This window comes from Tursiops truncatus, chromosome 15 (genome assembly GCF_011762595.2).
Source record: "Tursiops truncatus isolate mTurTru1 chromosome 15, mTurTru1.mat.Y, whole genome shotgun sequence".
Classification (NCBI taxonomy): Eukaryota; Metazoa; Chordata; class Mammalia; order Artiodactyla; family Delphinidae; genus Tursiops; species Tursiops truncatus.
This window is the reverse complement of record NC_047048.1, coordinates 74,896,285-74,921,763: the sequence shown is the minus strand read 5'-3', so window position 1 is coordinate 74,921,763 and position 25,479 is coordinate 74,896,285. Positions and strand designations below refer to the sequence as shown.

Below are 25,479 nucleotides of genomic sequence, written 5' to 3'. Positions count from 1 at the left end.
TAAAATGGGGGTGAGGGCTCCAATTGTCAGCTTCTGGTCAGGCGCGGTCGGGAGCTCAGCTCGCGGATCATCTCGACAAGGGGAGGAGGAGGCCGCGGATCGCTCAGTCTGAGATCGCAGCTCCGAGCTACCATCTCCAGACTACAGACCGGTTCCCATGACAACCCGGCCAGCCGCCATCCTGTGACCGAGGGCGTGCGTCACTTCCGGCACGTTTATTTCCGGGTCCCAGCCCCAGCAGAGGCAGTGGGCCTTTAGACCTCAAAGCGGGACTCCGCGGCCTCTCTGCTCACTCTTCTGCCTCCCGCTTCTTCCTCCACCGCCAGCGAGCAACGGCCTCACCCCAGCCCAGGGCGTAGCCGCGGCCGGGCCTCCCTTTGGACCCGCCTCCGAGAGACGTCACTTCCTGGTTGAGTGTTTCCGGGTCGCCGTGGCCCCGGGCTACTGGTCTCTGTCCCCTGCAGCCGGCCGGAGCTGCGAGAGCCCAGCCGGGCCTGGCTCCGGCGGCGGCCGCGGCTCCTTCCTGCTCCCCTCGGCCGGGGCGTCCTCGGCGGCAGTGCCGGGGTGAGTGCGGGGCGGCCGTGGGCGGAAAAGGCCTCTGGGGCTTTCCCCGGCGGAGGGGGCCCCCCGGTTAGGCGGGGCTCTGCCGGCCCGGGAGCGGGGTCCCTTCGCGGCCTGCGGGGGCGACGGGCGGGCCCGTCTTTTCGGCGCTCCGGGGGCCCATTTAATTCTCAGGATCCCCACTCCCCCAGGGTGGCTAAGGGCAGCTCAGGAGGAACACCCCCCTCTACAGCGACTAACAAGGCAGGAGGACACCCCGATTCCACCGTGAGGCAGTTACCGCGCAGTGGTCCCCAGCTCACGCTCTGGCGACATTCTGGGGTTTGTACTCACTGTGTGACCTTGGGCAAGTCACTTCGTCTCTGAGCCTTAGTTGCCTGATCAGTTAAATGGGGAGTGAACCTGCCTACTAGGGCCGTGGTGGGGATGAAGTGAGATGCATGCGAAGCACAGTCTCTGGCATACAGCAGGCGTCCAATAAATGATAGCTGCTGTTAATTAATTCACAGACCCGTGGGGAGAGCCCGAGTTTGGGACTAGGGTGTTTTTCACAACTGATGTCGCACTCAGAGGTTGTTGGAATTATCAGGCTGGGAATAGCAGTCGCCAGCTTCTGTTCCCTGCAGGGAGGGGAACCTCCTTGCTTCAGAGCCCCTCTGCGAGTCGCAGCTGCCACTGGGGAAGCCCAATTTCAGCATCGCTGAGATTATTTTCAAAGGTTTGGAAATCCTCTCTCTGAATCTCTCTGGAACTGGGTTGGGGTGTGGGGACCCTCTGGCGCTTCATAGCCAGTGGAAGGTTGCCTAGGATGTGTCTCACGGGCTTTGGGCTGGGGATGAATGCAGAGGATTGGGGTGCGGAGGTGGAGGGGGTTGTTCTGCGCTCCCCTTGCTGCTGTTTGGAGGCCAGGGAAACTCTGAGGCTCTTGAAGCTAGACCAGGGATACATAAACCTGTGGACTGGGGCGATGCCGGGCCCAAAATAGCTTCTGTCTGTGCAGGGAGGGGGCGCCTTCAAATGCTGCTTGGAGAATGTTTCTGCTTGAATGGGCCAGCTGAGGTAAAGCCAAGCTCATGCTTTGCTATCCAGAATCATTTCAATTCCGTTTAGTGAGGTTTTAAACAGATATAGCTTTCCTTTGAGATGTTTAAAAAATAATAATTAAAATCCACCACCTCCCTGACTGCAACATCTCTCTCTTCATTGCTTTGCTTTTCAAAGGGGACCCGGATTATGGGTGCAGGAAGTGCTGACCAGGCCTGTTGGCTCTGGGCACCCGTCTGATTCTGTTAGGGACGTTCACGGTGCCATTTTTTTTTTTTTTTCTTTCCGCCACACTGGCACGTCTTGGCGTTCCAATCCTTGGGTTGCTTGGAGAAATTAATGGCTTCTGTCACCAGGCTGTCTTGGTCTCCTGTAACCACGCTGTTTTTGCAGAGAGCGTGTTTTTTGTTGTTTTTGCAGAGTGCTAGGAATAAATTGCTGGCTCTATGCTCAGAAGAGACACCAGCTACAATGCAGCCTGTATTCTCAGGAATGAATTCAGGAGGGATGATGTCAGCTGCTCTACCACTGGCCCGGCTCTGGTCGCCTCTCCTTTTGGCCCTTGAGCTTACGTCATAAATAGATTTGTGGCTCTTCCAACCCCATTCTGTGTGAGAAGATGTGAATTTTGCTACTACAGGAATTTTTAGAGCTCAACTCTGCTGGCCCTGCCATAGGGCGTTCTGACTTAGTTGAGCCCTTTCAAGAAGAGCTGTCCAGCAGCAGGACAGCTTTGCCTGAAAGCCGCACAGCTCAGAGCTTGAGTCAGGGTTTTGGCCTCAGACCTAGGTTCAGATCTCAGAGCCACTTCTTCCTAGCCTTGTGACTTAGGGCAAGCGACTTGGCCCCTCTGAGCCTCAGTTTTTTCTTTTTTAACCCTGGGGTTGTCGTGTGGATTTCATTGATTTTCACGGAGCACTTAGCAAAGGGCCCTTATGTACTAATCCCTTGGTGAATGGTACTAATGGTAACAATAAATGAGTGAGATAAATGAGAAAAAGCACAGGCTGCAGGGCCGGTCAACCCAAGTTCAGATTCCAGCTCTGACCCATTCAAGCTGTGTTGGGCAGGTTGTTTAATGGCTGAGCCTTGGTCTGTTTCCTCGTAGAATTGTGAGGATTAAACTGGGTGATGCAGTTAAAGTGGAAAGCCCAATGTTTAGCACATAGTAGGACTTCAATAATTGTTAGTTTCCTTCTCTCCTTGCCTTAATTATCTTTTAGCATTCATTTTCTTTCACCTGTTTCCTCACCTACCTAGGTTGGTTCAAGATTTTTCTTAGATGAGTTTCCTATCCTTGACTTTGGGACTTTGAATACCAACTGGGCTATTTGGATCCCTTTTCCTTGTTTATCTGCCAGCCTTAAACAAGGGTGTGGACTGTGGTGTGATTACAGAGCAGCAGACGCTGAGCTTGAGGGCGGCTGACTTTGTTTTAAAAAAAAAAATCAGTCTCTATTGGCTGAAGGCTGACTTCCTTGGAGAAAAATCACAGCAGTGTTTAGGAGACTTGATGTCCCTCTGTTTAAATTGTTCTCAGGTGTACTAAAAAAAAGTCCCTGGGGCCAGAGGCTGGATGAAAGCTGCTTTTGGATAAATAAAAAATGGTATATGTATATGGGTTTTTTTTTAGCAAGGACAGTGATGTCTTCTCTCAGGTTGTAATACAATTTTATTTTTTAAAAGAACATACATACTTTGATACTGGGCAGTAAGCCCTTTCAAGTAGAATTCAGGGCAGAGCTTTATCTTCTCAGCTTCTGTTCCCTACTGTCCCCTACCCACCCCACATTCCCCCCACTGCACCCAGCCTAGGGCCCGGCATAGGGTAGGTGCTGCATACTTGTTGAGCTCAGGAATCATGGGGTGGTGGGAGGTACACAGGTTTCATGTCATAAGGCCAGTGGAATCTGGGATCCACCTTTTCCTAACACTGAGCTATAGACAGCACGTCATGTCATGGAGCCTCGGTTTCTTCTCGCTCCTGCTGGTCTCCCAGAATTCTGGGGAGAGCTAAATGAGAAAGTAAAGCACCATTTCGCCTGTTTTATCAAACACCTACTGTGTGCCAGGAGCTGTGTGAGGCATCATGGTGAGCAAAACAGACACTGTCCTTGCCTTTGTGGAGCTTACTGGGTATTGGTGGGAGACAAAGAGAGGAAGCTAGTAAATGAATAAAGTTGGTAATTTCAAATGGTGATTACCCCAGGGTAACGCAATAACGAGGGACAGGGCATGTGGGATTTACTGAGCTGCGGTTGTCAGGGAGAGCCTCGGAGGGATGACATTTGAGCTGAGACCTGAATGATGAGAGTGAGCCAGCGACGGGAGGAATCAAAGGAAGAACATGCAGAAGGAACAACATGTGCAGAGGCCTGAGGTAGGGACTTCCCTGGTGGTGCAGTGGTTGAGAATCCACCAGCCAATGCAGGGGACATGGGTTCGAGCCCTGGTCTGGGAAGACCCCGCATGCCGCGGAGCAACTAAGCCCGTGCGCCACAACTACTGAGCCTGCGCTCTAGGGCCCGCGAGCCGCAACTACTGAAGCCTGCGTGCCTAGAGCCCGAGCTCTGCAACAAGAGAAGCCACCGCGATGAGAAACCCGCGCAATGCAACGAAGAGTAGCCCCCGCTCGCTGCAACTAGAGGAAGCTCGCGCGCAGCAACGAAGACCCAACAACGAAGACCCAATGCAGCCAAAAATAAATAAATGAATTAAAAACAAAACAAAACAAAAAGGTTACCTGGCCTTTTAAAAAAAAAAAAGGTCTTGAGGTAGAAATGGGCTTGATGTGTTTGAGGAGCAGACAGAAGGGTCCTTGTGGGTGGACCTTAAGAGGGAAGGGAAAGACTGCTCTGAGGACCACAGAGATGTTGGTCAGGAGGTAGAATTTGATCCCAAATGGATTTGTTTGCCTTGTGTGCTCCTCAGGCCTATTTGTTCTATTTGTTCCTGAAGCCTTGGGCTTCCTTGGCAGGGCAGTGGGTGGGAGAAGGTGACCTCTCTGTGTCCCTAATTCTCCTGCATGTCTTACCCCTCACCCAACAGTTAAGACCCCTGGGTGTCTCCCCAAAACTGTGGAGAAGCCAGAGCAGTGGCTCATTGAGACATGGGTGATTTTATTGACTTCCTGAGAGTTGCCAGGCTCGTAGGCCCTTAGAACTTCTGAGCTGAACTCAGATCTGCTAAAGGACTCCACAGGTCCGTCCCATCCCACCGCGGCTTCTTTTTGGTCCCTCAACATTTCCCACAGCCAGCAGGACCCCACCCTTCACTCAGGCAGCAGGTGTTTATGAAGCATGTAACCTGCTCTGGCACTGTGACCCCTACTGAGTCATTTGGTCGCAATCCCTGCACCCATGAGCTTGTGGTCAGGAAAGGTAGGACGGGCGAGTGTGAAAATGCATGTCCACCCCCCAGTCGGAGATATTTGCATCACTCTGATCTTACAAGCATCCTTGAGGATGCTTGGAGGGTCTAGCACCTTCAGACACCAGAAATGTCTGCTTGTGTGTATCAAGGGCTTACTTTGAGCTGGCATTCTGAAGAGCTTTCTATACTGATTGCATATAATCCTTCCACCAACTCTGGACTATAAGTGCTATTATTAACCCCCTTTTTCAGATGAGAAAACTGAGGCCCAGGTTGAGTAGTTTGCCCAAGTAACCTAGAAAAGCAGATCCAGGGTTCACACCCAGGCAGTCCAGCTTTGCAATCTGTTTGTAACCCCGATGCTGTGTTGCCTCCCCTGGCCTAGCAGGTCCCTCCATGAATCCAGATTTGCTCCCAGCATCGTAACACCAAGAATTCTGATGGATCTGTACATGTTCTACTAACAAGTGGCCAAGGAGACAGCAAGAGTGTATAAATCCTGTGTGTCCCAGCTCTGAATGCCCTTTCCTCTCCCAACAGCAGACTGTAAAAGTCGGATATGGAATTCCCTGGCGGTCCATGGTTAGGATTCCACGCTTGCACTGCAGGGGGCATGGGTTCGATCCCTGGTCTGGGAATTAAGATCCCACATGTGGCATGGCCCAAAAACACAAACAAAAAAATCAAAGATGGATAAAGGCACTCTCCAGGGCTCAGCAGCCAAAGTGGTCTTTTTTTTTTTTTTTTTTTCCTCTCGCAGTACGCGGGCCTCTCACTGCTGTGGCCTCTCTCGTTGCGGAGCACAGGCTCCGGACGCGCAGGCTCAGTGGCCACGCTCACGGGCCCAGCCGCTCCACGGCATGTGGGATCTTCCCGGACCGGGGCACGAACCCGTGTCCCCTGCATCGGCAGGCAGACTCTCAACCACTGCACCACCAGGGAAGCCCCAAAGTGGTCTTTTTAAAAAAAATTGCAGATACGATCATGTCCCTCTTCCCCTTGCTTTGAACTGTTCAGGGGCTTCACTTGGCTCTTTGAATAAAATGTACAACTCTTTGAGACCTTGGGGATCAGGATCCTGCTTCTGCCGGCAGCTTCATCTCCTGTGACTCCCCTCCTCTCCCTGCTTCAGCCACACTAGCCTTCTTTGTGTTCACATGCCAGGCTCCTTCCCGCCTCAGGAAAGCGGGGTGTGGTGGTTAAGGGGACGGACTTGGGAGCCAGCCTGCCTGGGCTCTGATCTCAGCTTTGCTTCTTAATAGTCCTGTAACTTTGGGCAAGTTTCTTGATGTCTTCATGTCTCAGTTTTCACATTTGTAAAATGGGGATAACAACAGTGCCTATCTCCTCGAGTTGTTTAAGAAGATGGAATGAGTTAGTCCATGTAGGCACCTGGCAGGTAGTAAGTGCTGATAGTGTTAGCTCAGGGCCTTCCTCCCTGCCGACGCCTCATCCTTTGGGTCTAACCGTCACTTTCTCAGGGGCTTTTTAACCATCCCCTATCCCCATGAAACCAGGTTAGGTGCCCCAATCATATTTTTCATTTGTGAGCTCAGCAAAGTCAAGGACCTTATCTGTCTTGTTTCCACTACAACATGGTGTACCTATTCACTAAATGTGTTGAGGGCCAGGGGCTGGTGGTGCCCAGTGTAGCTCAGGACAGCTGTTTTTTGTTTGGCCTCAGCTGCTACAAGCTGGGACGTGGACCGTTTCAAGGAATGATGTGCTGCTTATTCTTCCTCTTGCAGAGCACTCTGCTGGTCCAGGCAGGCGACATGTCAATGCTTTTAGCAATGTCCCTGCCTCTAACTCAGAAGCCATGGAGGAAATAAGGTAGCCCCCGTCCCTGGATCGGATCGGATGGGGAAGCCCAGTTCAATGGATGCAAAATATAAGGATGACTTATTTCGGAAGTACGTGCAGTTCCATGAAGGCAAAGTGGACACCACCCCCAGCAAGCAGCGGCCTGGCAGTGATGAGTCCCTGCGGGTGGCAGCCTCGACCCTGCTCAGCCTGCACAAGGTGGATCCCTTTTATCGATTCCGGCTGATCCAGTTCTATGAGGTGGTGGAGAGCTCTCTGCGCTCACTGAGCTCCTCCAGTCTGCGGGCTCTGCACTGTGCCTTCAGTGTGCTCGAAACGGTGGGTGTCAACCTTTTCCTCTACCCGTGGAAGAAGGAATTCAGAAGCATCAAGGTAAGGTCTAGGGACGGGCTCTCCACACTGGTCTCCCTTCTCCCTTCTTGCCCCTTCCAGTCCATCTTGAGAGGGTTTGTGCCCATCTAATCACATCCTTCCTCTGCTCGCGGGCCCCCCCAGGTTCTCCACTGCCTTTGAGATAACAACCAGAACTGCCCCTATGGCTCCCCACCTGGCCCCTCTGCCTGGTGTCATCTCTTAACTGGCTCCCCACCCCTGGCAGCTCACATCTGAAACTGAGGTTGGAAAGGTGGGCAGTACCCGGTTGTGCAGGGCCTTGGAGCCCAGGGCAGAGGGCTGGAATTTATTCTAAGGGGGCTGGGAAGCAGGCAGTGCCGGGATCAGGTTTACATTGGAAAAGAATCCTCCTGGTTGCTGTACGGGAGAGAGATTGTAGAGGGGCAAGAGTCAGCCGGGGAGACCGTTAGGAGGCTGCTGCAGGTGTCCGCGCAAGCGGAGGAAAGCAGAGAGCGGGGAGGAGGATGAACTCGAGACAGAATTCTGAATCATTCCAAAGGCAGTGATGGCTCAGGAGAGTTTCCACCAAGTCAGGCTAAGCCTAACGTATGCTTCAAACCTTTGTAGAAATGCCAGAAAGGAATATTCTCATTGCTCATGGGTGTTGTGCCTGCTCTTCCTCAAGGAGCAGAGCCGCTGCACCCCACGTAGAAAGCTAGTGGCTTTGTTCCCTACGCTGGAAAAAGGAGCGCTGCGTCATTTCCCTCAGACCCGTGCGCCGAGCTGTTGGGAAGCATTAGCCTCTGCCTTCCGCAGTGAGACACTGCCGTGGAGATCACTCCCCCTTCCTCTCCCTGTGTGTTCCGGTTCAGACTTGATGGGATACGCTCTGATGCAGGCTCCGTTCGTTGTGTGCCTCAGAGAGAAACACCCACCTCTCTTTTTCTACCCCCCTTCCTTCCCCTAGACCTACACGGGCCCCTTTGTTTATTACGTCAAGTCCACATTACTGGAAGAGGACATCCGAGCCATCCTGAATTACATGGGCTATGTGCCCGAGTTGGGGACTGCGTACAAGCTCAAAGAGCTGGTAGAGACCCTCCAAGTGAAGATGGTCTCCTTTGAACTCTTTCTGGCCAAGGTGGAGTGTGAACAGATGCTGGAAATCCACTCCCAAGTCAAGGACAAAGGCTACTCTGAGCTGGACGTGGTGAGCGAGCGCAAGAGCAGCGCGGAGGACGTGCGAGGCTGCTCAGATGCCCTGCGGCGGCGGGCCGAGGGCCGGGAGCATCTGACAACCTCCATGGCCCGCGTGGTGCTCCAGAAGTCGGCCAGCGAGCGGGCAGCCAAGGACTACTACAAGCCCCGTGTGACCAAGCCCTCAAGGTCGGTGGACACCTATGACAATTACTGGGAGAGCCGGAAGCCGCCCCTGAAGACCTCGTTGAGCCTGCGGAAGGAGCCTGTGGCAGCAGACTTGGGGGACGACCTCAAGGACGAGATCATCCGCCCGTCCCCCTCGCTCCTGACCATGTCCAGCTCCCCCCACGGCAGCCCGGATGACCTGCCATCCCCCTCCCCCAACAATGGCCTTGGCTTGCTGCGTGGCACGTACTTCTCTGCTCAGGAGGATGTGGATCTGTACACAGACTCGGAACCCAGGGCCACGTACCGGAGGCAGGATGCCCTGCGGCCAGATGTCTGGCTGGTCAGAAACGACGCCCACCCCATCTACCACAAGCGCTCGCCCCCCGCCAAAGAGTCCGCCCTCTCCAAGTGCCAAAACTGCGGTCTGTCCTGCAGCTCCTCCCTCTGCCAGCGCTGCGACAGCCTGCTCGCCTGCTCCCCGGCCTCCAAGCCCGGCGGCTTCCCCAGCAAGGCCTCCGCCCACGACAGCCTGGCCCACGGGTCATCTCTGCGGGAGAAGTATGCAGGCCAGACGCAGGGCCTCGACCGGCCGCCGCACCTCCACTCGAAATCCAAGCCCTCCTCTGCAGCCGCCACCCGCTGTGGCTTCTGTGACCGCCCCGGGGCCGCCAACACCTGCACCCAATGTTCGAAAGCCTCCTGCGACGCCTGCCTCAGCACCTACCATTACGACCCCTGCTGCAAAAAGAGTGAGCTGCACAAGTTCATGCCCAACAACCAGCTGAACTACAAGTCCGCCCAGTTCTCCCATCTCGTGTACAGATAGACTCGACCTTGCACCTCCCTGCTACAAGGGCTACACCACTGACCTTTCTGGTTTCATGGGGAAGAAACGTTAACACGTTGATCCCAGAAGCAGAGGCCTGCACTTGACCACGTGGTTGTGGGGGGGGATCGTGTGGCCTGCTGCCCCACGTGGGAGTTCCCGTATCGACTCAGATATGTCAGCTGATGGCTGCTTCGCCACCTGGCAAGAGAGACGGGTGGCACTTGCATTCAGATTCATTTTTGCTATCACTCCCTGTTCCATTCTTTTGTTTTTGTCTCTCAAAGAGGATTTCTATCTCTGGGACTCTTGCCATGCCGACTGCTCCCACGGCAAAGCCAACTTGGACTGGGAAGGGCCCTCCAGGTCCCCTCCGAACGCCCACCTGGAGTGGTGAGCTAGAGGCCTGTTGGCTTGTGAAATGAGCCCTCCTGCCACACCGGGCCTCATCCACTGGCTCATCCCTCCACCACCCTTTCCCAAACACGAGGATCCCTGGCGGCAGCCCCCCACCCAACTTCACTGCCTCTCCACGTATCGAGGGTGACCCCAGTCCAGGATTCGCTTAGTGTCATCCTATTGCCTCCACAGCTCAGTTCAGCCTTGGGGTTTGTGAAGTTGGCTCTAGCTCTCTGAAGGGTGGACCTTCCACACTGGGACTGACTTTTCCCCCCTTTCTGTTGTTTGCACATGCCTCTCTTACTCTACTGTAAATAGATATTTTTGAGATTTATTTTTAAATAAATATTCAACTTGCTGTGTGTTTCAAAGTGGTTAAAACATTAACGATGTAGCTATTTATAAAAATGCCCCGGGTTCTTTAGTCTTCCAAGGGAGGGGCTCGTGCCCTTCCATCTTGTATCCTCCACTCGCCACAGCCCGAGGGTAGAGTGGAGATTGTAGGGGCAGAGGAGGAACAGAGACGATGTCCCCTGAGTTGGTGGAGAGCCACTGTCTTCCCTACAATAAATTTCTAACACCTACCTCCAGTGTGCACTTAGGGGGTTAGTCTGGGCCGAGAGGTCTGTGCGCCTGCAGACTGTGACAACCTAGTGACCATTCAGGAACCTCACCCTGTGGATCTCCGGCCTGGTCTTTGCCGCTTGCTGAGTGTGAACCTTGCACTCCAAACTTCTTGAGTCTCAATTCAGAAGGAAAATCGTTTGGGATTCCCACCACCCCTCTATCTCAGTCCTCTTCTCTTCACCTGTTTCCAGGATTCCTCTGCAACATTTGTGACCTTTTTGCACTAAAAGTGGGCAGGAGCCGGCGTGCGCCCATCAGACAGATGTGTCCTGAGGTTCTTAGCCGAGCCTCAGCGCTCCTAAACCCGAAGGCCTCTTAAACTCCTCATGTGAATTGCTGACCCCGGATTTCCTTTTGGGGTGCAGAGCAGGAGTGGGGCAAGAATTTGAAAATAAAACTGCTTCCTTGTGAACTAACAGTATATTTTAGCCATAAGTGTTTGTGATGTACAGAACGTTGTAGGAATTCACATGCAGTGCGTTTTCTGATAGAAGGAGGTATTCAGCTCTTGAGCAGATTTAAATCTGGCTGAATCCTGAGGCCACTGTGAATTTGCTGATGTTCTTCCAACTTAGTTGCGTGATTTTAAGGTTTTCAAAATCTTCTATGGCTCTTTTTCTATATATCTAGTAGATCACGTGTAGATATTCAATGTGTATATAAAGCTGAATTTCAACCAACTTTATTACTAAGACCCACCCATTCTGGGGCATTCATCTCTGATGTTCTTCCTTTTCACGTTTCAGAAGTGTCCGTGCCTGTCCCAGTCCTGAGTTTTCTAGTTTTCCATTTCCAGACTGCTCTAGCACTACACTAACTCTTTTAACCAACCGTGATGCCACGTAACTTACACAGCAGACGAAAGTAGGAATAACTAACTTGTCCTGGAAGAGAAAGGCCAGTGTGTGTATCATCACGGAAATACTGTGTTCGTGGACTGGAATAGGAAATGCTGTGACCATGCTCCTCCTCGTCGTGTATCTTATTGTATGAGGTTGCTGTGACTGAGATAAATACACGCTAACTTAAAAAAGCAGATGTTTTGCATTTGATTTCTACCAAGAGTTGAAATGTTGAGAGATGATTTAAAAAAATAAATAAAGTGTCTTCCATTGTTAAATGAAGTGTTTGGGGTTTTATGTCCCTCCTCCCTGCTGCTTTGAAGTTTGGGTTGCTTGGGGTTTTTTGTTTTTTGTTTTAAAATTTAACTTCAAGAAAATTTATTTATTTATTTATTTATTTATTTATTTATTTATTTATGGCTGTGTTGGGTCTTCGTTGCTGTGTGTGGGCTTTCTTTAGTTGCGGTGAGTGAGGGCTACTCTTCGTCGCAGCGCGCAGGCTTCTTGTTGCGGTGGCTTTTTTTGTTGCAGAGCGCGGGCTCTAGAGTGCAGGCTCAGTAGTTGTGGCACACGGGCCTAGCTGCTCCGTGGCATGTGGGATCTTCCTGGACCAAGGCTTGAACCCGTGTCCCCTGCATTCTTAACCAGGCAGGTGGATTCTTAACCACTGCGCCACCAGGGAAGTCCAGTTGCTTGGGTTTTTCGATGTTTTTTTGTTTTTGTTTTTTTTGCTCAAGCCATGTTTAGTTCTTTAGTGACAGGACTCACATTTTTTCCTCCATTAAACTGACAAATAATAACAGCCAGCATTTGAATGCTTATACTGTGAGCCAGGCATTTTATACGCTGAGACTTTACGTTCGTGATCTCATATAATTGTCTCAATCCTCCTAGAAGATAACATAAATCCTGTTCTGATCCCCATCTTACCAACGGGGAAACCAAGGTGTTCAGAGTTCAGCCGTGTTTCCTAGAAGTGAGACTGCAGACCCCAGGAGAAGTGATTGTTGGTGGTGACCTGACAGGAATTAAATAACATTGAAGGGCGTTGTGAAAAAAATTAATCCCGTTTAAAATTTTTTTGATCCGTTTAAATGCCCTAAGGAGGATTCTGGTCAGTGTAATGCGAGTTTGTCTTTAACAAGAGAAAGCAGGAGTCAGGCTGAGAACCTCTGGCAGAATCTTAGGTTTTCAGTTACCTTCTATTTAGGGCAGGCCATAATGGGGGATTACTTTAAAAATCAATTTAAGGTGTTTTTAAAAATGAAGTTTCCTGAAACTAATATAACATTGTAAGTCAACTCTACTTCAATAAAAATAAATAAAAAATAAATCATGGTTGACTTAAAAGCAAAATGTATTGCAAAAATCTTAAGAGTGGTATAAGCGCAGCTGTGGTTTGGGACATCCTGTCTTTATGCACTGGTGGGGTGTCTGTGCCACCATGCTGACCACTCTGCAGGGTTGGACCCCACAAAGCCACTCAGCTGTCGGGGAAGAGACTGAACGGTTTTCTCCATCTCATTCACTGGCTGAGCAAATTTCCAGGCCTTGGACCAGACCAAGGCCCAGGTACTGGGTTTGGTTTTAGTGACAGCATAGGAAATGGCACTGCCATCCTGGCTACCAGGAACAGCAGCTTCCTAGAGATGAACACCCAGCCTGGGAGAGCAAAGGAAGCCAGACACTCACTCCTGTATCTAAAGCGGAGCAGAGACTCTGAGCAGATTGCTTAATTTGTATATGTAAATGACAAGCATATTTAAACATCCTCAGGCCCACCATTGCTGCCAGCTCTGTACCCCACACGACATTGCCAATTGGACCCCAATCTCTGCTCACCCTTTCTCCCTTGGTAATAGAAGCCTTGAATTTTAGACATCTAGCCATCCAGAATAAAGACTGCCTTTCCCAGCCTCTCCTGCAGCTGGGCATGGTCATACGGTTATGTCTGGTCCCTAGGATGGAAAGATACTGTGTGTGGCTTCTGAGACATGTCCTTCAAAGAAAGAAGCTTGTTCTTCCCACCCTGGCTGCGCTGGCTGGCATGGAGCAGCCATGTGAGACTCTGAGGCAGAGGCCAAGTGAAGGGGGCTGCAGTGAGTAGCTGGAAGAGGCTGGGTCCCTGATGCTTAGGAAGCCACCATCATACCTGGCCTGCCCCACCTGCCTTCAGAGTTTTATATGTGAGAAGTAAACTTCTGTCTTGCTTAAACCACATTTTTTCCATTTGCTCATTTTGGAAAGCTTTTTATTTACAAAAGAAGTGAGACTACTCTAATGATGCCTCATGTACATCGAATGCAGGACTTCAGCAGCTCAATGGTTAACAACTTCCGGCCAATCTGACTTTTTTCTGTACCTGTCAATCCACTTTCCCCACTCCTAAGTTTCTTAGAAGCAAATTCCAGACATCTGTTTCACTTGTGAACATTTCAGTACCTGTATCTAAAAGACAAGGACTTTTAAAACAATACCATGATCACATCTAAATTTTTATAACAGTTTCTTAATTGTAACAAATACCCAATCACTGTTCGCAGGTCCAGTTGTCTTAGAAGTTCATACTTTTAAAACTGTGTGTTTGCGTTGGGGCCCAAATAAGGTCTCATGTTGTTGCAATGGATAGATCTTTAAATCACATTTATCCTAAAGGCTGTCCCTATAGAAGGACATTTTCCTCTTTCTCTTCTTTTCCCTTGAAATGTATTTGTTGAAGAAATCGGATTGTTTGTCCTTCAGTTTGCCAGAGTCTACATTTTGCTGATTGCATCCTCTGCTGTTGTTTATCACGTTCCTCTGTTCTCTCAACCTCCTGAAAATTGGCAGCTGGCTCTTCTTTTTTTTTTTTTTTACAGTTTCTTACTGTTTGTTTGAACATGTTGTACAAAAGTAGAAAAATAAACATTTCTTCTGCAGCTCCATAAATAAAGGATTAGAGGAAATAACTTAAGGCAGGGTTGGGGCTTAGTGCATAAGTAAGGTCTGGGTCCAGGTTTTCAGATATGCAGGTCTCCACTGGCAACAATTCTCAGATCCCTTATGAGGAGGCAGAAGAGGTTGAATGTGACAGAGGCGTCGAGACAGCCTTGGGACTCCTCCTTTGTGGCCTCCTGGAGCCGGCACAGCCAGTGGTGGAGGCGGCCCGGGGCTGGGATTCTGCTGTGGGCCGAGCCGGGATGCAAGCCTGAAGCTCGGAGTGGATGTGGCGCAGCATGTGCAGCGGCTGGTCCAGGATGACCCCCGAGGACGAGTCTGCCACAGCACCCAGGACCTTCAGCGTCAGGTCTAACTCTGCCTCCAAGGCCACAGGGCGCTCCCACACCTGCCGCTGCCTCAGGTCCTGGGTCCTGGGGAAGCGGTGAGAGCTGCAGCTCCAGTTCTTCAGCGAGAGCGACTCTTCTAAGGCACCCTTGGCTTTCTTGAAGCCCTCCAGCTCCCTTGGCAACAGAGATTGGAACCGGCCCATGTGGCAGCCCTTCCCGGTTGTGGTGGGCTTGGACGTGGGGACAGGGCCTGCTCTGGCCAAGTCCAGCATCACAGTCACCAACACCAGGACCCAAGCTGCAGCCATGGCTAAATCCCAACTGCTTGTTTGGCCCCATGGCTCTGCTTTTAGCCAGGTTCACTGGGCAATCCCAGCTGATGTGTGTAAAGTGAAAAGGCAAATGGAAATAGGAATCTCCACTTTGATGGCAAAGGCACGAGTGTGGGTGTCCAGTCGCCGAACCAGGTGAGCCCGGACATGTGCCAGGAAGGAAAGCGATAGTGAAATTCAGTCACAGGAGAGAACTTTGCTTCTGAGAAGTCCCTGTGCCTGGAGAATCTCCAGGTTAGGACTCCCGGGGGCAGCCTTTAGCTCGCTGACTTTGGGGAGCCTCCGAATGAGGCCGAGGTAGGTGGAGGGATGGGAAAGTGGCTCGAGGACTCTCACAGTGGGGTAGGGACCTGGCGGGTGTGGGTGAGGCTGCCTGAGTGGCCGAGAAGGGGCATCCCTTGAATGTGCAGAAGTTTTAAAGTTTGCTGTGGTCCCCTTTTCTACTTTTGCTTTTGTTACCTATGCTTTTGGTGTTATATCCAAGAAATTGTTGCCAAATCCAACGTCATGAAACTTCTGTTTTCTTCTAGGAGCTTTTTAGTTTTAGGTCTTACATTTGAACCTTTAATCCGTTTTCAGTTTTGTGTATGGTGTAAGGTAAGGGTCTAACTTCGTTCTTTTGCATTTGGATATCCAGTTTTCCCAGTACCATTTGAGGAGACTGACCTTTCCCCATTGAGTGATCTTGGCTTCCCTGTTGAAGATCTTTTGACTACATACGTGAGGGTTTATTTCTGGCCTCTATTCTGTTCCATTGGACCATAGGTCTATCTTTATGCCAGTACCACACTATTTTGATTACTGTAGCTTTGTATGTAATGTGTTTTTATTTTTATTTATTTATTTATTTATTTATGGCTGTGTTGGGTCTTTGTTTCTGTGCGAGGGCTTTCTCTAGTTGCGGCGAGCGGGGGCCACTCTTCATCGTGGTGCGCGGGCCTCTCACTGTCGCGGCCTCTCTTGTTGCGGAGCACAGGCTCCAGACGCGCAGGCTCAGTAGTTGTGGCTCACGGGCCTAGGTGCTCTGCGGCATGTGGGATCTTCCCAGACCAGGGCTCGAACCCGTGTCCCCTGCATTGGCAGGCAGATTCTCAACTGCTGCGCCACCAGGGAAGCCCTGTATGTAATGTGTTTTGAAATCAGGAAGTGTGAGGCCTCCAACGTCATTCTTCTTTTTCAAGATTGTTCTGGCTATTCGGGGTCCCTTGAGATCCCATATAAATTACAGGATTTTTTTCCCATCTGTGCAAATATGCCATTGGGATTTTGATAGGGATTACATTGAGTCAGTAGATTGCTTTGGGTAGTGTGGACATTTTAATGATATTCAGTCTTCTAACTCATGAGTACAGGATGTCTTTCCATTAATTTGTCTCTTCTTTAATTTCTTTCAGCAATGTTTTGTAGTTTTTGGTGTACAAGTCCTTCACCTCCTTGGTTAAGTTTACTTCTAAATATTTTATTCTTTTTGATGCTATTGTAAGTGGAATTGTTTTTGTAATTTTCTCTTAAGATTGTTCAGTATTCGTGTATAGAAATGCAACTGATTTTTGTGTGTTGATTTTGTATCCTGCAACTTGGCTGAATTCATTTCTTAGTTCTAACAGGTGTGTGTATGTGTGTAATCTTTAGGGTTTTCTACATAAGATCATGTCATCTGAGAACAGATATAATTTCACTTCTTTCCAGTTTGGATGCTATTGATTGATTGATTGATTGATTTATGCTTAATTGCTCTGGCTAAGACTACCAGTACTATGTTTAATAGAAGAGGCAAGAGTGGGCATCGTGGCCTCTTCTAAAGGAAAAACTCTGTCTTTCATCACTGAGTATGAAGTTAGCTGTGGTGTATGTGTTTTCATATGTGGCTTTTATTATGTTGAGATAGTTTCCTTCTATTCCTAGTTTGTTGAGTGTTTTTTATCATGAAAGTATGTTGAATTTTGTCAAACGCTTTTCATGCATTAATTGAGATGATCTTGTAGTCTTTGTTCTTCATCCCATTAATGTGCTATATCACATGGTAGTTGACTTTTGAGGCTTGCTCAGATGTGGGTATGATTTTTTTTGTTGTTGTAAGAATACTTCATAGATGTTATTTTCTTTCATCAGGAGGCACATGATGTCGAGTTCTCTCCCTTTGGGATATTAATAGCTGTTAAGGCTGTTAGTCAGGACTTAGATCCATTATTTCATCAGAGCATGCAAAATGGAGATATTCCAATTCTAGTCTTGTTTGGCAACTGGAATACTTCTATAAAAAGAAACTTTTCTGTGGTGGTGTGACTCTATACCTGGGACAAAACTGCATGGAGCTAAACACACACACACACAGAGGACAGCACGTAAAACTGCTGTAATCTGAACAAGGTCTATGCCAATGTCAGTTTCCTGGTTGTGATACTGCTTTATAGTTGTGCAAGATGTTACCCCTGGGAGAAACATGGGTACATGGGACCTTTCTGTACTATTTTTGCAACTTCCTATAAATCTATGAATTAAAAAAAAAGTTAGACAAAGAAACTTCCCTCATCTACTATTTGACTACCAGTGATATAGTTTAAGAAAAGCAGGATGGGGACTTCCCTGGTGGTCCAGTGGTTAAGACTCCGTGCTTCCACTGCAGGAGGCACAGGTCCGATCCCTGATCGGAGTACTAAGATCCCGCATGCTGCACGGCCAAAAAAAGGTGGGGGGATAGATGCGTACTTCTTTGCCTTTATTTATTTATTTATTTATTTATTTATGGCTGTGCTGGGTCTTCGCTGCTGCACGCACGGGCTTTCTCTAGTTGTGGTGAGCAGGGTCCACTCTTCGTTGCAGTGCGCGGGCTTCTCATTGGTGGCTTCTCTTGTTGTAGAGCACGGGCTCTAGGCACACGGGCTCAGTAGTTGTGGCTCGCAGGCTCTAGAGTGCAGGCTCAGTAACTGCGGCGCATGGGCTTATTTGCTCTGCAGCATGTTGGATCTTCCCGGACCAGGGCTCGAACCCTTGTCCCCTGCATTGGCAGGCGCATTCTTAACCACTGTGCCACCAGGGAAGCCCTCTTTGCCTTTATTTTTACTTAGAATAATGAATTGATGCCTTAGAATTCCCCAGCAGTGACTGATTTTTTAAAAGTATATTATTATGAACTCATTGATTTCCATATATTTTAAGTATTTCAATTACATCATTACTGTTATTGATGCTCAAATTCCTGTCTTTGTTCAGTCAGAACCTCTTCAAGCTGGCTCCTGAGTCCTGACCTGACCCTGAAACCTCTGATTGCTTCCTCTCTGTTTGGTATGACAAGGGGCTCCATGTTCATCTTTGTACATTTCCTGCCCAACTCCTGGGCTCAGATGTTTCTCCAAAGAGCCCTGGGTCCTTTTGCTGTGAAATGACATTTGGATACCAAAGTCCGAGAGCTAAGGGTGCTCACTGCCTCTGGGTTGGTCATTGTTTCCAGGTCTTTTCAGTGAGCAGAGCTAGCAATGGGTTTATATCTCTAAAAACACAAAGTACGTTGTAAGTTCATACTTATACTTAAATTAAAATTCAGGACCACAGGATTTTTGCTCAACCTCATTTCTCTTTTATTCCCATGCTGAGGATCCTGGTTCTCAAGGGGTCCAGGGAAGCCACTACTAGTTTTGATTTTGTCACCATAGCTAGACCTGATCCTGAAAGGAGGGAGTCACCTGGGACAACCCTTGGAGAGCATCTCAGTTACTCACCACAGAGCGGGGAGAAGGACTAAGGCTCAGAGAGTGTGAGGAGCCTTTGCAAGTTTGCACATAAGATTAACTCCTGGTTGCCCATGGCTCTGTTAGGAAATGAAATATCAGGGATACAAGTGAAGCCAGGGTAGGTGTCATGTGGTTCAAATGCAGTTCCTCACCTTCCTTCCCCTACCCCAGAGGAGCCCTGGATCCTGGGGTTGACTTTTCCAGCCTCTCTTCACACTCTGCTACACTTGGCTGCATCCCTAAGCACTACTGTTTCACAACATCATTTTGCCTGGTTTTGTATGTACTTATTCATCTGCAGCTTTCTTTCTCCCCTTCTTTCAGTATTTTGAGATTTATCCATGTTGATATGTTATTCTAGTTTCATCCATCCATCCATCCGTCCGTTCTTGCTGCTGTATACTGTTCCTTACATTACTGTGCCACTGTTTAATCCATGCTCCTAGTGGGAAACAGCTCATTTCCAATAATTTGCTATTACAGATATTCTTGTAGGTGTCTCCTGAGTATGCATGACTATGTAAGAATTTCTATAGGGTGGCGTGGGCACACTTTTTCTGTAAATGGCGATAGTGAATATTTTTGGCTTTGGGAGACAAGAGGCAAATATATATATTTATATTTATATATTATTATATAGATAATATAGAACAAATAAAACAAATTTCCACGAATTTTTTATTAAAACATTCAAAACTTTATGGACATTAAACTTTGAATTTCATATAATTTTCATGTCGTGAAATACTGTTCTTTTGAATTTTTTTTTTTTCAACCATTTGAACACGTTAAAATCCCAGGCTCAGCTCGCTGGTGGTACAGAACAGGAGACAGGCTGGGCTTGGGACTCAGGCAGTGTTTGCCTCTCCTTGCTCTCTAGGGCTTAAACCGAGGAGAGGACTCGCTGGATTGAAGGGTCCCAGGCATCTTTAACTTTACTAGGCACTGCCAGGTGCTCTTCAAAGTGAATTCTATCAATTTAGACCCTCACCAGAGCATGAGGAGACTTCCTATTTCCCTAGCGTTTTTTTCTTCACTTTTAAAAAATCTTTTTAAAATTTATTTTTAAATTCTTAAAAATTTTATTGAAATATAATTGATTTACAATGTTGTGTTAGTTTGAGGTGTCCAGCAAAGTGATTCAGTTGTGTGTGTGTGTGTGTGTGTGTGTGTGTGTGTATATATATATATATATATATATTTTTTTTTTTAGATTCTTTTCCATTATAGGTGTACTGAAGATGTTGAGTATAGTTCTGTGTGCTATACAGTAGGTTTTTGTTGCTTATCTATTTTATATATAGTAGCGTGTATATTTTACTCCCAAACTCCTAATTTATCACCCCCTTTTCCCGTTTTGGTAACCATAAGTTTGTTTTCTATGTCTGTGAGTCTATTTGTTTTGTAAATAAGTTCATTTGTATCATCCCTAGCCCTCTTGAAATCACATCAGATCTCTCCATTTAATGCATTGCTCCTCTAGTTCTAGTTTCATTTATAATCACATTTTGAAAAGTGAAGATAGCACACTGTATGTTCCTTATTACTGAATGAAAGTTCTTTTTGAATTTTATTTACTTTTTATACAGCAGGTTCTTATTAGTTATCCATTTTACACATGTTAGTATATATATGTCAATCCCAATCTCCCAATTCATCCCACCACCACGAGCCCCCTGCCACTTTCCCCCCTTGGTGTCCATACGTTTGTTCTCTACATCTGTGTCTCTATTTCTGCCTTGCAAACTGGTTCATCTGTACCATTTTTCTGGATTCCACATATCTGTGTTAATATACGATGTTTGTTTTTCTGACTTACTTCACTCTATATGACAGTCTCTAGATCCATCCACGTCTCTACAAATGACCCAGTTTCGTTCCTTTTTATGGCTGATATTCCATTGTATATATGTACCACATCTTCTTTATCCATTCGTCTGTCGATGGGCATTTAGGTTGCTTCCATGACCTGGCTATTGTAAATAGTGCTGCAGTGAACATTGGGGTGCATGTGTCTTTTTGAATTATGGCTTTCTCTCGGTATATGCCCAGTAGTGGGATTGCTGGGTCATATGGTAATTCTATTTTTAGTTTTTTAAGGAATCTCCATACTGTTCTCCATAGTGGCTGTATCAATTTACATTCCCACCAACAGTGCAAGAGGGTTCCCTTTTCTCCACACCCTATCCAGCATCTGTTGTTTGTAGATTTTCTGATGATGCCCATTCTAACAGGTGTGAGGTGATACCTCATTGTAGCTTTGATTTGTATTTCTCTAATAATTAGTGATGTTGAGCAGCCTTTGGCCATCTGTATGTCTTCTTTGGAGAAATGTCTATTTAGGTCTTCTGCCCATTTTTTGATTGGGTTGTTTGTTTTTCTAATATTGAACTGCATGAGCTGTTTATATATTTTGGAGATTAATCCTTTGCCGTTGATTCATTTGCAAATATTTTCTCCCATTCTGAGGGTTGCCTTTTCGTCTTGTTTGTAGTTTCCTTTGCTGTGCAAAAGCTTTTAAGTTTCATTAGGTCCCATTTGTTTATTTTTGTTTTTATTTCCATTACTCTAGGAGGTGGATCAAAAAAGATCTTGCTGTGGTTTATGTCAAAGAGTGTTCTTCCTATGTTTTCCTCTAAGAGTTTTATAGTGTCTGGTCTTATGTTTAGGTCTTTAATCCATTTTGAATTTATTTTTGTGTGTGGTGTTAGGGAGTGTTCTAATTTCATTCTTTTACCTGTAGCTGTCCAGTTTTCCAGCACCACTTACTGAAGAGACTTGTCTTTTCTCTATTGTATATCCTTACCTCCTTTGTCATAGATTAGTTGACCATAGGTGCATGGGTTTATCTCTGGGCTTTCTATCCTGTTCCATTGATCTATATTTCTGTTTTTGTGCCAGTACCATATTGTCTTCATTACTGTAGCTCTGTAGTATAGTCTGAAGTCAGGGAGTCTGATTCCTCCAGGTCCGTTTTTTCCCCTAAGATCGCTTTGGCTATTCGGGGTCTTTTGTCTCCATACAAATTTTAAGATTTTTTTGTTCTAGTTCTGTAAAAAATACCATTCGTAATTTGATAGGGATTGCATTGAATCTGTAGATTGCTTTGGGTAGTATAGTCATTTTCACAATATTGATTCTTCCAATCCAACAACATGGTGTATCTCTCCATCTGTTTGTGTCATCTTTGATTTCTTTCATCAGTGTCTTATAGTTTTCTGAGTACAGGTCTTTTACCACCTTAGGTAGGTTTATTTCTAGGTATTTTATTCTTTTTGTTGCAATGGTGAATGGGATTGTTCCCTTAATTTCACTTTCTGGTCTTTCGTTGTTAATGTATAGGAATGCAAGAGATTTCTGTGCATTAATTTTGTATCCTGCAACTTTACCAAATTCATTGATTAGCTCTAGTAGTTTTCTGGTGGCATCTTTAGGATTCTCTATGTATAGTATCATGTCATCTGCAAACAGTGACAGTTTTACTTCTTCTTTTCCAATTTGCATTCCTTTTATTTTTCTTCTCTGATTGCCGTGGCTAGGACTTTCAAAACTATGTTGAATAATAGTGGAGAGAGTGGACATCCTTGTCTTCTTCCTGATCTTAGAGGAAATGGTTTGTTTTTCACCATTGAGAATGATGTTTGCTGTGGGTTTGTCATATATGGCCTTTATTATTTTGAGGTAGTTTTCCTCTATGCCCACTTTCTGGAGAGTTTTTATCATAAATGGGCGTTGAATTTTGTCAAAAGCTTTTTCTGCATCTATTGAGATGATCATATGGTTTTTATCTTTCAGTTTGTTAATGTGGTATATCACATTGATTGATTTGCGTATATTGAAGAATCCTTGCATCCCTGGGATAAATCCCACTTGATCATGGTGTATGATCCTTTTAATATGTTGTTGGATTCTGTTGCTAGTATTTTGTTCAGGATTTTTTCATCTATATTTATCAGTGATATTGGTCTGTAATTTTCTTTTTTTGTAGTATCTCTGTCTGGTTTTGGTATCAGGGTGATGGTGGCCTCGTAGAATGAGTTTGGGACTGTTACTTCCTCTGCAATTTTTTGGAAGAGTTTGAGAAGGATTGGTGTTAGCTCTTCTGTAAATGTTTGATAGAATTCACCTGCGAAGCCATCTGGTCCTGGACTTTTGTTTGTTGGAAGATTTTTAATCACAGTTTCAATTTCATTACTTGTGATGGTCTGTTCATATTTTCTGTTTTTTCCTGGTTCAGTCTTGGAAGGTTATACCTTCCTAAGAATTTGTCCATTTCTTCCAGGTTGTCCATTTTATTGGCATAGAGTTGCTTGTAGTAGTCTCTTAGGATGCTTTGTATTTCTGTGGTGTCCGTTGTAATTTCTCCTTTTTCATTTCTAATTTTATTGATTTGAGTCCTCTCCCTCTTTTTCCTGATGAGTCTGGCTAAAGGTTTATCAATTTGTTTACCTTCTCAAAGAACCAGCTTTTAGTTTTATTGATCTTTGCTATTGTTTTCTTCGTTTCTATTCCATTTGTTTCTGCTCTGATCTTTATGATTTCTTTCCTTCTACTAACTTTGGGTTTTGTTTGTTCTTCTTTCTCTAGTTCCTTTAGGTGTAAGTGTAGTTGTTTATTTGAGATTTTTTTTGTTTCTTGAGGTAGGATTGTATTGCTATAAACTTCCCTCTTAGAACTGCTTTTGCTGCATCCCATAGGTTTTAGATTGTCATGTTTTCATTGTAATTTGTCTCTAGGTATTTTTCGATTTCCTCTTTGATTTCTTCAGTGATCTCTTGGTTATTTAGTAACGTATTGTTTAGCTTCCATGTGTTTGTGTTTTTTATGGTTTTTTCCCCTGTGATTGATTTCTAATCTCATAGCGTTGTGGTCAGAAAAGATGCTTGATATGATTTCAATTTTTCTTAAATTTACCGAGGCTTGATTTATGACCCAAGATGTGATCTATCCTGGAGAATGTTCCATGTGCACTTGAGAAGAAAGTGTAATCTGCTGTTTTTGGATGGAACGTCCTATAAATATTAAATCTATCTGGTCTGTTATGTCATTTAAACCTTCTGTTTCCTTATTAATTTTCTGTCTGGATGATCTGTCCATTGATGTAAGTGAGGTGTTAAAGTCCCCCACTATTATTGTGTTACTGTCGATTTCCTCTTTTATAGCTGTTAGCAGTTGCCTTATGTATTGAGGTGCTCCTATGTTGGGTGCATATATAATTGTTATATCTTCTTCTTGGATAGATCCCTTGATCATTATGCAGTGTCCTTGTCTCTTGTAACATTCTTTATTTTAAAGTCTATTTTATCTGATATGAGTATTGCTACTCCAGCTTTCTTTTGATTTCCGTTTGCATGGAATATCTTTTTCCATCCCCTCACTTTCAGTCTGTAAGTGTCCCTAGGTCTGAAGTGGGTCTCTTGTAAACAGCATATATATGGGTCTTCTTTTTGTATCCATTCAGCGAGCCTGTGTCTTTTGGTTGGAGCATTTAATCCATTCATGTTTAAGGTAATTATCGATACGTATGTTCCTATTACCATTTTGTTAATTGTTATGGGTTTGTTTTCGTAGGTCCTTTTCTTTTGCGTTTCCCACTTACAGAAGTTCCTTTAGCATTTGTTGTAGGGCTGGTTTGGTGGTGCTGAATTCTCTTAGCTTTTGCTTGTCTGTAAAGCTTTTGATTTCTCCGTCGAATCTGAATGAGATCCTTGCTAGGTAGAATAATCTTGGTTGTAGTTTCTTCCCTTTCATCACTTTAAATATATTGTGCCACTCCCTTCTGGCTTGTAGAGTTTCTGCTGAGAAATCAGCTGTTAACCTTATGGGAGTTCCCTTGTATGTTACTTGTCATTTTTCCCTTGTTGCTTTCAATAATATTTTGTCTTTAATTTTTGTCAGTTTGATTACTGTGTGTCTCAGCATGTTTCTCCTTGGGTTTATCCTGCCTGGGACTCTCTGTGCTTCCTGGATTTGGGTGGCTATTTCCTTTCCCATGTTAGGGAAGTTTTCAACTATAATCTGTTCACATATTTTCTCGGGTCCTTTTTCTCTCTCGTCTCCTTCTGGGACCCCTATAATGCAAATGCTGTGTTTAATGTTGTCCCAGAGGTCTCTTAGACTGTCTTCATTTCCTTTCATTCTTTTTTCTTTATTCTGTTCCATGGCAGTGAATTCCACTATTCTGTCTTCCAGGTCACTTATCTGTTCTTCTGCTTCATTTATTCTGCTGTTGATTCCTTCTAGTGTATTTTTCATTTCAGTTATTGTATTGTTCATCTCTGTTTGTTCTTTAATTCTTCTAGGTGTTTGTTCTTTAATTCTTCTAGGTCTTTGTTAAACATTTCTTGCATCTTCTCGATCTTTGCCTCCATTCTTTTTCCAGGGCCCTGGATCATCTTCACTATCATTATTCTGAATTCTTTTTCTGGAAGCTTGCCTATCTCCACTTCATTTAGTTGTTTTCTGGGGTTTTATCTTGTTCCTTCATCTGGTACACAGTCCTCTGCCTTTAAATTTTGTCTACTTTTCTGTGAATGTGGTTTTCGTTCCACAGGCTGCAGAATTGTAGTTCTTCTTGCTTCTGCTGTCTGCCCTCTGGTCTGAATAAAAGTTCTTTGTGAAAGAAATAGAAAATATCTTCAGACGAGATCTTAAAAGTTACCCATTATCTTTCCACTCAGAGAGGACCAAAGTTCTCTCAAACTTCATACCTATCCTTCCAGATTTTTTCCTATATACACACACATCAATTTAATTTTTGGAGGCTGATGCTATATATCTTGTTTTGGAATCTGCTCGTCTGACTTCATGAAGTTCTTTCAGTTAGGATTATTTTTGTTGTAACATAAAACCCAACCCAAACAGCATCAGCAGCAAGAACACGTATTGTTTCCCGCAGTGAGCTCCGGTGGGAGGTCGGTTCCAGGACTGCTTAATTCACTGGTCCGACAGTGT

General features: G+C 46.1%; 2 protein-coding genes across 6 annotated transcripts; one reads left to right on the top strand and one right to left on the bottom strand.

Moving 5' to 3' along the window:
- The first annotated feature begins 377 nt into the window (after positions 1-377).
- On the top strand, positions 378-10,085 carry SPATA2 (spermatogenesis associated 2). Of its 5 annotated transcripts, XM_033839829.2 has the most exons (4): positions 378-564; positions 3,871-3,985; positions 6,726-7,173; positions 8,102-10,085. In XM_033839829.2, the coding sequence occupies exons 3-4, from the start codon at positions 6,838-6,840 to the stop codon at positions 9,326-9,328; spliced, it is 1,563 nt and encodes a 520-aa protein (XP_033695720.1). In that variant the 5' UTR covers positions 378-564; positions 3,871-3,985; positions 6,726-6,837; the 3' UTR covers positions 9,329-10,085. The 5 variants fall into 5 exon arrangements, with proteins under 5 accessions (XP_033695720.1, XP_033695719.1, XP_033695722.1 ...); XM_033839828.2 differs by lacking the exon at positions 3,871-3,985 and having other exon boundaries at positions 381-564; XM_033839831.2 differs by lacking the exons at positions 378-564; positions 3,871-3,985 and adding an exon at positions 592-882.
- Positions 10,086-11,603: 1,518 nt separating this feature from the next.
- LOC109551363 (interferon lambda-1-like) lies at positions 11,604-19,101 on the bottom strand. The gene is given in 2 exon segments (XM_019944053.3): positions 11,604-14,344; positions 14,347-19,101. Coding segments are annotated over 2 exon segments (573 nt in total). The 5' UTR covers positions 14,771-19,101; the 3' UTR covers positions 11,604-14,195.
- Between the last annotated feature and the right edge of the window lie 6,378 nt (positions 19,102-25,479).

Excerpts from the sequence above, each read along its gene's own strand:
- SPATA2 (XM_033839829.2), top strand. The coding sequence starts at position 6,838 with ATGGGGAAGCCCAGTTCAATGGATGCAAAATATAAGGATGACTTATTT. Across the intron at positions 7,174-8,101 it reads AGGAATTCAGAAGCATCAAG|ACCTACACGGGCCCCTTTGT; the intron begins GTAAGGTCTAGG and ends TCCTTCCCCTAG.